Raw genomic sequence first — 14,171 nt, forward strand, 5'->3', positions numbered from 1 at the left:
CCCTCACACCCTTACACTTCACCCCTCTCCTCACACCTCACCCCTCCTCTTACACCCTTACACCTCACCCCTCCTTTCACACCTCACCCCTCCTTTCACACCTCACCCTTCCTCTTACACCCTTACACTTCACCCCTCCTTTCACACCTCACCTCTCCCTTACACCTCACTCCTCCTCTTACACTTCACCTCTCCCTTTACACCTTTATACCTCACCCCTCCCCTTACACCCTTACACCTCACCCCTCCCCTTACACCTCATCCTTCCTCTCACACCTCACTCCTACTCTTATACCCTTACACTTCAACCCTCCACCTCACCCCTCCTCTTACACCCTTACACCTCACCCCTCCCCTCACAACTCACACTTCATTCCTCCTTTCCTCCCTTCTTTTCCTCCTCCCCCTCCTTTCCCCTCAGTTCTCAGCAGTGGAAACTTGTGAGGGGCAGAGGAGCGAAGTTTAGATGACAGAATGTGCCCCACCACCACCTTCTGGCAGCCATGTGGGCCCAGGGATCAGCCCTATGGGTGACCAGCCATTGGGTGTACCCAGGTCAGGACTTCCAGTTCTAAAACAGGAAAGTCCAGGGTGCACTGGGGGGTTTTCCCTCCACTGCATGTTCTGAGTTGCACTGACTGAGTCCTATATCCCAGATGCACTGACTTGGTGCCCATGGCCCTGTGGGCCGGGAGGTAGGGTGGGGGGAGGTGCCACTGGAGGGGGATAGCCCAGAGGTGCTCTGCCCATGCGCGGGCCCTGCTGAGGGGCCCTGGTCACCCGGGGAGCCGGACTTCATGATTTAGCGTTCACTCGGTGCCTTCCTGGCAGTTGCATTCTTCTCTCCTCCCATCAGCCACCTCCCTCTTTCTTGATCCTTGAGGTACACAGTTGAACCTCAGGATCTGGGAGGTCTGCTCTCCCCTCTCCTTCCAGATTCAGTGTGTGATGAGTGGAAATTCTGCCTGATGTTTCAAGTACAAAAAATGCATGTTTGTTTCTCTTTTCTTCCATTTAACCAGACCCTGCTAGATGCCTGCCAAACTGGGGTGCTTCTCCCCCACAGTTGTCTAAGAACCCTTGGGGACTCCTACAGACCACACTGTACCCCCAATTCCAGCTCAAAGGGCAGAGCTGTGGGTTTCCAGACCCCTAGCCTCCTCTCACCTCCCTCTCAACCCTCCCCTACCCCTCAGCCTCTCTGGGGCTGCCGTCTGGTCTGAAGTGGGAACCCCTGTGCTCTGCTGTAGGTCAAGCTGTGTGTCCTTCCTGTGACCATCCTCAGCCTTGGGGAGCCTCACCCAGGTTGCTGAGGATGCAGGGCCCTGTCCTTACAGCTGCGCTGTGGCCATCAGTCTCCTCCCCCCAGGTCTCCAGCTCTGAGAAGCCCACAGAGTAGATAATCCACATTCCTGCCCTTCTCCCTCAGACACAGAGGGTTCATTCCAAATGGACCCCACAGCCTTAGTGGCTTATCCAAAAAGAGTCTGAAGACACATTCTTAAATGGAGGTTCGGGGGCTCAAACGCCCTTTACCTGTCCTAGAGACAAGATGCACGTTTACTCCAGCTGCTTCTCTAAGAAAGGGCTACCTGCTCCCTCCTCCTCGCAGGCCTGGCACTGTGCTTTTTTTTTAGGTGGTCACCCTGTCTCAGTGAGCTGTCAGTCAATCCCCCTGCTTGCGGAGGCTCCTGGCAGCCAGGGCCCCTAGGGACTCACTGTGCCAGGCACAGGACCAGACACTTGAGAGCTAAGTGACTCATGCAGCAGCAGGGACGAGACTGCGGTTCATCTTGTTTTGTAAGAGGCAGAGTTAATTGCCTAAGAACTGTGGACACAGCCCAGGCAGGCAGCCAGTAACTGCAAGGGGTTGCCTCTGTCCACCACCTGACAGCCTGCCCACTGTGTTCACTGGGTGCCGGGCTCTGTACAGGAGTGCTTTGCCTACAGCAACCCATTTATGCATCAACAGCTCTTGATGTAGGTACTGTTTTTACTACTCACCCCTACCTTTTATGAGAAGTTAAATGATTTGTCCGAAGTTCCACTGGATAGACACAAGAAATCTAAGTTGCCCCACAGCGCCCCCTCGCGGCCGATATCCCGCCCTGCTGCCTTTGACCTCCCCATTTCTATTGCACTCCCCTGAGCCACCCTACGCAGCGGCCACTGTTGGGGGGAAATATTTTAAATTTTTTATTTTCTATTATGATATAGGATGTTGAATATAGTTCCCTGTGCTATACAATAGGATCTTGTTGGGGTAATTTTAAATTTTTTCCCAGCATGGTTGGGAAATATATTTCAAAACACAATCTTCTCCTAAGCCAGACTACCTCTCTTCTGAGGTAGATAAGAAAGAAAACAATCATTATCAAATGAGCACCAAATCAGAATGTAATGTGCATCACAGACCATCTGCTAAGAGATTTTCAAAGACAGAAAAGAATTCATAATCTTATGAGCCAAGGAGATAGAGCCTATTCATTACAGATCTTCGGGATAAGCAATAATTTGTTCTCAAATTAAAGAACTTGGCAACATTAATTATTACATGTATGTTGCCCTAAATCCATCTGGCTATTGAGGTGACCCTCTGTGTTTGTTGATTTGTTTTATACAAAGGAAAATGGAGTTTCTCATATCTTTAGAACAAGAGGTGGTTGTGCAACTTGGAGCCAGGTGACCACGAACGTAGGCTCCAACCCTCCCACAGGAACTGGGAGATGAGGTCCTATTTTCCTTGAATGTTTGCATGCCAAAAAGATGGCTCCCAGGATCTTCAGAAGGATGTTCCTGGGTCATAAAACTGGCAAAAGGCTTATGGGGCTTTTAAAAGGATTTACATGTATTTCAAAGAGATGAAGAAAGAACTATAAGTTTTCTAAAGTATATCCTCTCAGAAAAGGGCAGGGGAAGTCTCATCCATCATTTTAAGAGATGTCCATCTCTTTACCCTGGAGGAGGAAATGGCAACACACTCCAGTATTCTTGCCTGGAAAATCCCGTGAACAGAAGCCTGCTGGGCTATCATTCAAAGGATCGCAAAGAGTCAGACACGACTGAGGGACTAAGCACGCACTCTTGCTTCCCAAGTGGCATTAGTGGTAAGGAACTCGCCTGCCAATGCAGGAGACATAAGAGACGTGGGTTTGATCCCTGGGTTGGGAAGATCTCCTGGAGGAGGGCATGGCTACCCGCTCCAGTCTTCTTGCCTGGAGAATCCCTTGGACAGAGGAGCCTGGCGGGCTACAGTCCACAGGGTTGCAAAGAGTCAGACATGACTGAAGTGACTTAGCATGCACACACATCTCTTTAATGATGTCCATCATTTTACAGATAATTAAGCCTCTTAGTTTAAATTTCTACTGATTCCTGTACCACTGGGCCTTTTTATGGCACTGGCTCCTCTTCTGTGGCCAACTGCTTCTGTTCTCACCTCCTTCACCCTCACAGTGCTCCAATTCTCAAAGTAAGATCTGACCAGGGCCACCCCCCCGCCTCAACACTCCAGAGACCCCCACTTCCCACACAGAGATGCCACAGTCCACATCCTGGAGCCCAAGGCCCACAAGTATATGGCCCCAAGTCACCTGTCCTGCTTGGGTCCTCATTTTCCCCTTGATTGTGTCCACTGGGTCAGCCAAACCCAATCACTCCCATCGCCTTCACCTTCCTGACTCTGTCCTGGGGCTCTGGTCCTGATGCTTCTTCCCCCTGGAGGAGCCTTCTGCCCACCTTTGACAGCTGCGATGGGTCATTCCCTGGCCACCTCTCCAGCTTCAGGCTTCCCCACACTCGACATGATGTGTTTCTTCCTGTTCAGGGTCTTGGTTCATCCTTCACCCTTTGAGCTTTTTTTTTTTTTTAATATTTTATGGCTGTTCTGGGTCTTCACTGCTGCATGGGCTTTCCTCTAGTTGTGGAGAGCAGGGGGCGGGGCTACTCTCTAGTTAGTGGTGATGGGCTTCTCATTGCAGTGGATTCTTTTGTTGCCAAACACAGGCTCTAGGGCACACGGGCTCAGTAGTTGCGGCTCCTGGCTCTAGTGCACGGGTTCAGTAGTTGTGACACATGGGCTCAGTTGCTCTGTGGCATGTGGGATCCTCCCAGGTCAAGGATCAAACCCATGTCCCCTGCCTTGGAAGCTGGATTCTTTACCACTGAACCACCAGGGAAGCCCAGCCCCTCGAGCTTTGGAGCCAGGCTTGGATTTGAATCCTGACTCTGCCACTGCCCATCTGTGAGACCTGAATAAGCTCTTCTACCTTCCAGAGCCTCTGTTTCATCATGTCATCTATAAAATGGTTCTGAAAATGCCCATCTCACAGGGTTATCAGGCAGGAGAATTGGACTAAGTAAGGCAGGACGGCCCAGTGCACTGCTAGTTTCCCTTCCCCCCCACCTGGTCAACCCCAAGCCAGTGATAAATGTTTGCTGGACTCAGAAAGGAAGCTTAGAACATCATTTACTGCTGGGGGAAAACTTGAGTGTCACTCGAGAATCTCTTAACACTCTCATGGAAAGTTCTGCCTGGAAATTTTACTTTACCTCTTTGTACACATTATTCAGTTTGTAACTCCAAGTGGCTTTTCTGCTTTGGATGAGTGTGGGCATGCTGGCTTGTAAAACGAGAGGCTTTCATTCATATTGTATGACGTTTGTGCAGGTGAAACCCAAGTCTCCCACTTATAAATAATCCACCTGTTCTTGCCCTCCTCAAAGGATATTTTCCTTCACAATCAAGCCACTGCAGCCACCTGGAAATCTCCAGAAAGTCAATGTTACAGATTCACTTAATTTTATTCAGTCTTGGCCCATGAACAATGTACGGGATAGAGCCGAACACTAAAGGACGGACTGAAAAAAGTTTCAGTTATGTTGTCAGAGCCCCCAGCAGTGATGGCCTTGATATAATGAATGTTGATGTGAAGATCGACACGTCCTGGATCTTCCACGATGTAGAGGAGAGTGATGAGGAACAGGGATGTTTTCCTGAAGGAGCAGCCAGCAACCCAGACGTGGACACGGGAACACTCAGGAAGCAGCTGCAATCCTCGGAGCAGAAGCTGTTGGCAGCTGTGGACAAGTACATGATGTCGGAGTCTGGGCTGAGAAGCAGGTAAATATACCCTTTGGACCTCTTCTTTGTGTACGTTATGAATCCTGGGGCCTCTTCATCATGGTAGAAGGGTGTATTAAATCGTTTCTATAAGGCAATGGCACCCCACTCCAGCACTCTTGCCTGGAAAATCCCATGGATGGAGGAGCCTGATAGGCTGCAGTCCATGAGGTCGTTAAGTCAGACATGACTGAGCAACTTCACTTTCATTTTTCACTTTCATGCATTGGAGAAGAAAATGGCAACCCACTCCAGTGTTCTTGCCTGGAGAATCCCAGGGACGGGGGAGCCTGGTGGGCTGCCGTCTATGGGGTCGCACAGAGTCGGACACGACTGAAGTGACTTAGCAGCTTAGCAGCATGGGTGAAGGAAAGGGAAGTGTTAGTCGCTCAGTCGTGTCTGACTCTTTGTGACTCTTTGTAGCCCGCCAGGATCCTCTGCCCACGGAATTCTCCAGGCAGGATAGAATACTGGAGTAGGTTGCCATGCCCTTCTCCTGGGGATCTTCCCAACTGAGGGACTTTTCCTGGGCCTCCTGCATTGGCAGGCAGATTCTTTACCCTGTGAGCCACCAGGGAAGCCACTCTATGGCTAAGGATGCAGGCAAAACAGTCAGTGTTCCATAGTCTGCCCACAGCAGCCTCTGGCTCGTCTGTCTTTCCCATCCTCTGCTCTGTACCACAGGCTCCCTTGCTCATTGGTTTTCATGTGGATCCAGCCAATGAGAGGCGCTGAAGGGAGGAGGAGGGAGAAGCCAGGATTCTCCCACCTCTCTTCTGCTCTGGGTGACATCTCCCACAGTGGCTGCCATTCAGTCATGCCTTTGGCATCCTCTGTGGTCCTGCTTCTGGGCCCTGGTGTCTCCACCTTCTCTCTGTCCTTCCAGCCCCAGGGGCAGAAGTGGCCCCAGTGGCGCTAACCTCTGGGTTGCCTGTCCGCTCTGTCTGGCCTTTCCTCTCTTCTGTCATCTTTGTAGCAGAGTTCCTGTGTTTGTTTGATTCTCACTGCTGTGCCTCTTGGCTTCCCAGGTGGTTCAGTGGTAAAGAATCTGCCTGCCAGGGCAGGAAATGCAAGAGACGTGGGTTCGATCTCTGGATGAGGAAGGTCTCCTGGAGGAGGAAATGGCAACCCACTCCAGTATTCTTGCCTGCTGAAATCCCATGGCCAGAGGATCCTGGTGGGCTACAGTCTATGGGGTTGCAAAATGTTGGACACAACTGAGCACAGCACAGCATGAAAATAGCTGAACCTCCTGGCATAGGCTCTATTTTCTAATGGAAGCAACATGGTCCAGAGGTGGGGCATTTGAATCCAGGTCTTTATCCAAAGCCTATGTTCTTGTTTGACACCTAGTCTTGGAGATTGGAAGTCAAAGATTAAGGTGTGGACAGGGCTGGTTTCTCTGAGACTGCTCTCCATGGCTTGATGTTGTCTGCCTTCTCTCTGTGTCTTCTGTGCATGTTGGTCTCCTCTTCTTATAAGGATACCAGTCAAATGGGATCAAAGCTCATCCTAATGACCTCATCTTAACTAAATCACCTCTTTAAAAAAAAACTGTCTCCAAATACAGTCACATTCTAAGGTACTGGGGTTAGCTAACTTCAACATATGTATTTCAGGGGACATATTTGGTCCAAAGGGGCTTCTCTGGTGGCTCAGACGGTCAAGAATCTGCCTGCAATGTGGGAGACCTGGGTTTGATCCCTGGGTTGTCAGGAAGATCTCCTGGAGGAGGGAATGGCTACCCACTCCAGTATTTTTGCCTGGAGAATTCCATGGACAGAGGAACCTGGCAGGCTACAGTCCATGGGGTCATAAAAAATTGGACATGACTGAGAGACTAACACACACACACACACAGTCCAAAACACAAGTTCTAGGGATTGACAGCTGGAAAAGGCAGGGCCCCAGCCTGGAGAGATAAAAGTATAACCCACAACTGGTTATACCTGCAGTGTAAATGAGGTCACGAGACCTGGAAAGGATGGGTGGGAAACCCCTGCCAGAGGAGACCCTTCCATGTGAGGAAAAGACAGACAGCCTGGAGGCACCATGAGTGATGGAGGGGAAGGGCCTCTGTGGCTGGGGCTGGGGTGAGGCTATCCTGGGAAGGGGGTATCCTGTACCCACCTATGGGGAAATGTGGGCTGGATCCTCAGTTCTCATGTCCTCTGTAGCCATTCCCTTCCCCAAATGTGGGCTGTGTCCCACAGAAGCAGGGTGGAAGGGAAAGCAAGATCCGTGGCAAGGGTTCGGAGAAAAAGAGTTAAGGCTTACCAAGAGCCTGTGGCCTGGGCCACAATGCAGGTCCTCCCACACACGGGTGAAGATAGCTGTTTCTTGAACCTTGTGACACACAAAGTGATATGAGCCCCTTTTCCAGATGAGGAAACTGAGGCTCAGAGGATGGAATACATTATCCAGGGTCACTAAGAGCTGAAGCCAGGGTCTGAACACACAATTGTGAATATAGACTTCAGGCTAATGTCACTATGGATTTCCTCCAGGTAAGGCACAGTAAAAGATCGATAGTATACATTGGATCTCACTTCCATTAAAGAGTTAAAATTTTAAAGTATTTATGGTAAAACTAAATGCAACCACAGTGTTAGAAATTTGAGAAAGAGAACCCCACTCACACGGCCATAACACCATCATTGTTGCAAATTCACTTCCAACCTACATGCAACAAAATTAATAATAACTGAATACTTGTTGAGTGCTTGCTCTGGGCAAGGTACTATTTACATGCTCAACAAGTATTACAGGCTTAATCGTTCAGTTCAGTTCAGTTACTCAGTCATGTTTGACTCTTTGCGGCCCCATAGACTGCAGCACACCAGGCCTCCCTGTCCATCACCAACTCCTGGAGCTTACTCAAACTCATCTCTATTGAGTTGGTGATGCCGTCCAACCATCTCATCCTCTGTTATCCCCTTCTCCTCCTACCTTCAATCTTTCCCAGCATCAGGGTCTTTTCCAGTGAGTCAGTTCTTCACATCAGATGGCCAAAGTATTGGAGTTTCAGCTTCAACATCAGTCCTTCTAATGAATATTTAGGACTGATTTCCTTTAGGATGGACTGGTTGGATCTCCTTGCAGTCCAAGGGACTCTCAAGAGTCCTCTCCAACACTACAGTTCAAAAGCATCAATCTTCGCAGTCAGTTTTCTTTATAGTCCAACTCTCACATCCATACATGACTACTGGAAAAACCATAGCTTTGACTAGATGGACCTTTGTACACAAAGTAATGTCTCTGCTTTTTAATATGCTGTCTAGGTTGGTCATAGCTTTTCTTCCAAGGAGCAAGCGTCTTAATTTCATGGCTGCAGTCACCATCTGCAGTGATTTTGGAGCCCCCCAAAATAAAATCTCTCACTGTTTCCATTGTTTACCCATTTGTTTGCCATGAAGTGATGGGACCAGATGCCATGATCTTAGTTTCCTGAATGTTGAGCTTTAAGCCAACTTTTTCACTCTCCTCTTTCACTTTCATCAAGAGGCTCTTTAGTTCTTCACTTTCTGCTATAAGGGTGGTATCATCTGCATATCTGATGTTATTGATATTTCTCCCAGCAATCTTGATTCCAGCTTGTGCTTCATCCAGCCTGGCATTTTGCATGATGTACTCTGCATATAAGTTAAATAAGCAGAGTGATTTAATCCTTAAAAAATATTTAAAATGAAGTAATATTGGTATCTTCAATTTCTAGGTAGGGAAATCAAGGTGCTGGCTTAAGTATTTAATAACTTCTCCCCAGTCACACATGTAATCACGTGGGGACGCTGGCCCTCGGACCCAAGCAGCCTGCCCAATGGTACTTGCAGCGACAAGGCATCAATTTATCCTGGTGGAAGTTCCCTGATAGAGTCTCCCAGTTTCATAGCACTCTTTGCAGCTCTACATAGTATAATATATTTTTAACTTGTCACTAATCAATGAAAAAAGTATTTTCATTGTTTAGTTCTTATCTGTTAAGTGTCTATGTTTCCTACGGGGTTCCCTGGTGGTGCAGTGGTAGAGAATCTGCCTGCCAATGCAGGAGATTCAGGTTCAATCCCTGAGTTAGGAAGATCCCCTGGAGAAGGAAATGGCTACCCACTCCAGTATTCTTTCCTGGAGAATCCCATAGACAGAGGAGCCTGTTGGGCTACATACAGTGCATGGGATTGCAAAAAGTAGGACATGAATGAGCAACTAAACAACAAAAATGTTTCCTACAGCTGCTAAAGCAAATTACTACAAACGTGCTGCCTTCAAACAACACACATTCGTTGTCTTTCAGTTCTGGAGGCAGAAGTTCTCAAGTAGCCTCACTGGCCGACAGTCACGGGGTAGGGGAAATCTGTGTCCGCCTTTTCCAGCATTCATAGGTGCATTCCTTGGCTTCTGGCCCCGCCCTATCTTCAAGCCAGCAGTGTAGCATCTTGCCTCACTGGTCACGTGGTCTCACCTTCTGCCACTCTCTCAGGAGGACAATTATAATTGCAGTTAGTCCCCCCCAGATAATCCAGCATAATCTCTCCATTTCAAGATACCTAACATAATCACATCTACAATCTCTTTGGCATCTTAAGGTTATATTCATAGATCCTGGTTATATTTGGAGGCCATTTTTCAGCCTGATGCAATGAGATTAATCATTTTCTGCTTAATTTAAGTAATGGGATAATACCAGGATTAAATATTGTCTCGGATTTAATATTTCAGGTTGGTCTCAAAAGCTAAAAAAGTTAGGCTTCTCTTTTCTCATTCAGGTATCACCACATTTTATAATCAATCAGAAGGTACTCCTCCCAACTCTCTGATTGATTAACCTTTCCTGGTGGCTCAGTGGTAAAGAACCTGCCTGCCAATGCAGGAGATGCTAGTTCCATCCCTGGGTCGGGAAGATCCCCTAGAGAAGGGCATGGCAACCCACTCCAGTATTCTTGCATGGAGAATCCCATGGACAGAGGAGCCTGGTGGGCTACAGTTCATGGGGTCGCACAGAGTCAGACACAACTGAGCGACAAAGCATGAGCACTGTCCCTCTGGTTCATTTTAGAAGGAACATGATTTTCATCTATACAAGACGGCACCCTCCCTTCTGTCACCTTAGATACCTTCCCCCCGGGCCTCAAAACTAGAGTAGGAGAACAGTGCTTCATTTTATTTAATCATCGCAATAACTCGCAGAGCAAGGTGCAGTTACTTCTTACACATGAAGATCCTGGGGGTCAGAGTAGTGAATGAGCCCTATTAAGGCCTCATGACTGGTGAGTGGGAGAGCCAGGAGGCAAATCTGGGTCCTCTCCCGGGGAAGCAGAGCCTGTTCTGGAGGTGCAGGTCACAAGGTGTGGAGCTGGGTGAAGGATGAGGATGGGTAGAGCTTGCCCACATAGGCAGCAGACGTACTTTCCATGGGTTTCGTGGTGATCTAGTACAGAAGTAAGACTGGCACATGAAGGGGACTTGGATACCAGGCAGGAGACAGGCAAGTGAGTCGCGTAGCTCCTCCTCTCTCAATGGGACCAGCAGGCAGACCTTCCCTTATGGCTTCCCTCCATTCACACGTGCTTCTCCTGTCTATGGAGCTGAGGTCAGAGCTCACTTCCAGCCTGGGTATTACTTTGCGTATGATGCAACTTCAGCTCTTCCTCAGCATAATAAAAAAGACTTCCAGAGGCTTAGCCATCCCTAACTATTACACAGGTCATTTCCAACTTCTCAGTTCTGTAAGTAATTCAGAGTTTTAATAATCACAAAAAACTTTTTCTGCATTATAATCATTTCCTTAGAAGAGATTTGCAAGACTGTAGCTCAAGTGGAAAGCATCAGAGCACAGGATTAGAGCCTGCGTTTGGGAGTCATGGGCTTCCCTGATGGCTCAGATGGTAACGAATCTGCCTGTATAATGCAGGAGATTGAAGTTCGATCCCTGGGTTGGGAAGATTCCCCTGGAGAAGGGAATGGCAACCCACTCCAGTTCTCTTGCCTGGAGAATTCCGACAGAGGAGCCTGGTGGACTACACTCCATGGGGTCACAAAGAGTCGGACATGACTGAGTGATTAACACTTTAACTTTGGGAGTCATGCAGCCTGGACTCTATAATGCTATGTGACCTTGGGCAAGTTGCCCAGCCTCTCTGATCCTGTTTCCTCATGTGCAAAATAGGAGAAAAGGCACCCACTTTCAGGCTGACCACATGAGGATTAATTGAGACAATGCAGATGTTTGGTCCGGGCTCAGTCCTTCTTCAGTGGTATGACCTGTACTGGGAATTACTGGTTTAGGGTTGAAGGGTTGAGAACACTGTTAAGGTTCCTGGTGCCTTGTTATTCAAAAGAGGTCTCCAAAGTATCTTGAAAAAGATACATACAAATGTTTTATAAAATGTCATTTTTTTCTCTGAATATCAAATTGACCAAAAAACAGAAGAAAAAAAAAAGATGATCCCAGTGTCTGTGAAAACCTTAAGCCACGCTTACTGCATCCTGAGTGCTGGGGCAGGCTGCACACGGGTTGGGAAAGAATTTCCAGACACAGAGTACCGCAGAAAAGAGTGAGTGTATTAGGAACAAAGAGCGGGTATAAGGTGATTGCTGTGAGCACAGAGGGCCAACGACTCCTGACGGGCTAGGGAGAGTCGACAGTTTTCGTGGGTCAATAGCCAATGTTTATAGCCTCAAGACAAAAACCATTGCTGCTGGAAGGCTGGTGTTAGGTGACTGGTTGGGGAGCAATAGGGTGTTTACTGGAGTGGGCCTCTTTGCCTAACTGGGAGTCAGGAAGCTTGTTAGTGGTGATCAGGGGGCTTTTTGGCAACGGTTACAAAGGGGCTCAATTAGCCTTGGAGGTGTCCTTGGTTCTGGGCACTGCTTCTGTGGCCTTGGTGCAAGGCCTTGCACCTGTGGCCGGGGCAGGACTCAACACTGAGTAAGCGCCTTGCTGCTTTGATGCGCAGGATTCAGGAGCTGGAGCTGTCGGAGAGGAACCTCCTCCAGAAGGTGGACCAGCTGAGCACGCGTGTGTTCCAGGAGCGAAGCGCCTCTCTCCGGGCCCAGGAGCAGCTGGACGCACTGCAGGGGGAGCTTGCCAGCCAGGTATACAGCCTCTCCTCCTTCTTTCCGGCACTTTTTTCTTGTCCCAGCAGGGTCACCCTGTGGGTTTGGACGTGGCAGCAGCTGCGCCTGAATATAGACCATGGGGGTGGGCCTGGAGAGCCAGACAGGAGGGGTGAGAGGGGTCCTCATTCTAGCAGTGCAGTCAGGGGCCACTGGACCTGGGCCAGGTCACATGACTTCCCTGGGCCTCAACTGACCTATCTGTAAAATGGGGCTCGCGTCCTGCCCTGCCCCCTCACAGGGCTCTGGCTGGGGTCCACTGGGTGGCCTGTGGGAGCTATGCACCCACTAGGAGCTCTGGCCAGAGGTTCATTTCTGTGGGCTTGGTGCCCGACATCAGGGGAACCAGCTCTGGCCTAAGGACAAGGAGATGGACTGATGCCGAGTCTCTGCCTTCAGGAGCTGGCTTGTGGGTGGGGACACAGATGGAAGGCAAGTAACTCCAAAACCGGGTGATGGAGCCACGAGGAAACGTGCAGGCAGCGGTGTGCTTTTGGAAGCGGGGAAGGCTGTGGTGATCTGGGCCCTGTGAGTTGGGCCTTGCGCAACAGCACGCAAGGGTGGGTAAGAGCCTGGGCAAGGCACGGAGGTATGGAAGAGCATAGCAGGACCGGGAGTTGAGACAGGAGGGTCCCAAGGAGGACAAATCATCAGAACCATGGCGTGAACCAAAGTCTGGAAGCCAAGGGGGAGCAGGACTTTGAGCAGAAGAGGCTCAAGTCAGGGTTTCGGGGATATCACTCTAATGGAATGGGAAAGAGAGGTGATGTACGGAGGGGGTAAGTTAGAGCATAACTGGAGAGGAAGTGGGTGGTTAAGGGAGTTGGCTCTGGAGGCAGATGTCTTGAGCCAACCCTGGTCTGCCACTCACAAGCTCTGTGATGTAGGCCAGATGACTTAACCTCTCTGGGCCTCCATTTCCTCATCTGTGAAATGGGAATAATACAGCACCAACCTTCCTAAATTGTCGTCTGGTTTAAAGGAGTTAGGCTTTCCCGGTAATGCAGTGGTAGAGAATCCACCTGCCAGTGAAGGAGATGCAAGAGACACGGGTTCAATCCTTGGGTCGGGAAGATTCCCCTGGAGTAGGAAATGGCAATCCACTCCAGTATTCTTGCCTGGAGGATCCCATGGTCAGAGGAGCCTGGTGGACTACAGGCTCCATGGGGTTAACAAAGAGTCGTTCACAACTAAGCAGCTAAGCACACACACACATTAAGAGAGCTCAGTTCAGTCCAGTTGCTCAGTCGTGCCCGATTCTTTGTGACCCCATGGACTGCAGCACGTCAGGCTTCCCTCAGTTCAGTTCAGTTCAGTTCAGTCACTCAGTTGTGTCCGACTCTTTGTGACCCCATGAATCACAGCACGCCAGGCCTCCCTGGCCATCACCAACTCCCAGAGTTCACTCAGATTCACGTCCATCGAGTCAGTGATGCCATCCAACCATCTCATCCTCTGTTGTCCCCTTCTCCTCCTGCCTTCAGTCTTTCCCAGCATCAGGGTCTTTTCCAATGAGTCAGTTCTTCACATCAGGTGGTCAAAGTACTGGAGCTTCAGCTTCAGCATCAGTTAATATGTGTAAAACACTCACAACAGTAGGCGTTTAAATAGCACTAGTTGCTTTTGTAATTACTAGTCTTTATTGAAGTGTTCCAGGGGAGAGAAGATGAAGGCTGGAGAGCAGAGACTTGGTGGGCAGAGACCCAAAGATCCTGAGAGGCATCCTCTTTTAGCAAATTGCTATTCACAGGCGAGCACAGCAATTGCCAAATTGCAGGTTGACTCCTGCCAGTGGGTTGTGAAATCAGTTCTGTAACTTGCAACCAGCATTTAAAGATGGAATTGACTAGGAAATATGAAAGGACATCATGTGTGTGAAGATCAAGTGCTGTTTCGTGAAGCTTGTTCCAGTTGTCAACACCTGCCACGTGTGTAACGG

General features: G+C 49.2%; 1 protein-coding gene across 1 annotated transcript in view; it reads left to right on the top strand.

Annotated features, from left to right (window-relative positions):
* The first annotated feature begins 4,797 nt into the window (after nt 1-4,797).
* CUNH4orf50 (chromosome unknown C4orf50 homolog) overlaps nt 4,798-14,171 on the top strand; it is a 66,606-nt gene continuing 57,232 nt past the window's right edge. Inside the window, exons 1-2 of the mRNA XM_040237334.1 lie at nt 4,798-5,122; nt 12,073-12,211. Of these exons, the coding sequence (XP_040093268.1) occupies nt 4,827-5,122; nt 12,073-12,211 (435 nt within the window). The 5' untranslated portion in view covers nt 4,798-4,826. The remainder of the gene's footprint in view (nt 5,123-12,072; nt 12,212-14,171) is intronic.

Source organism: Oryx dammah, unplaced genomic scaffold (assembly GCF_014754425.2).
Source record: "Oryx dammah isolate SB20612 unplaced genomic scaffold, SCBI_Odam_1.1 HiC_scaffold_3, whole genome shotgun sequence".
NCBI classification, from domain to species: Eukaryota; Metazoa; Chordata; class Mammalia; order Artiodactyla; family Bovidae; genus Oryx; species Oryx dammah.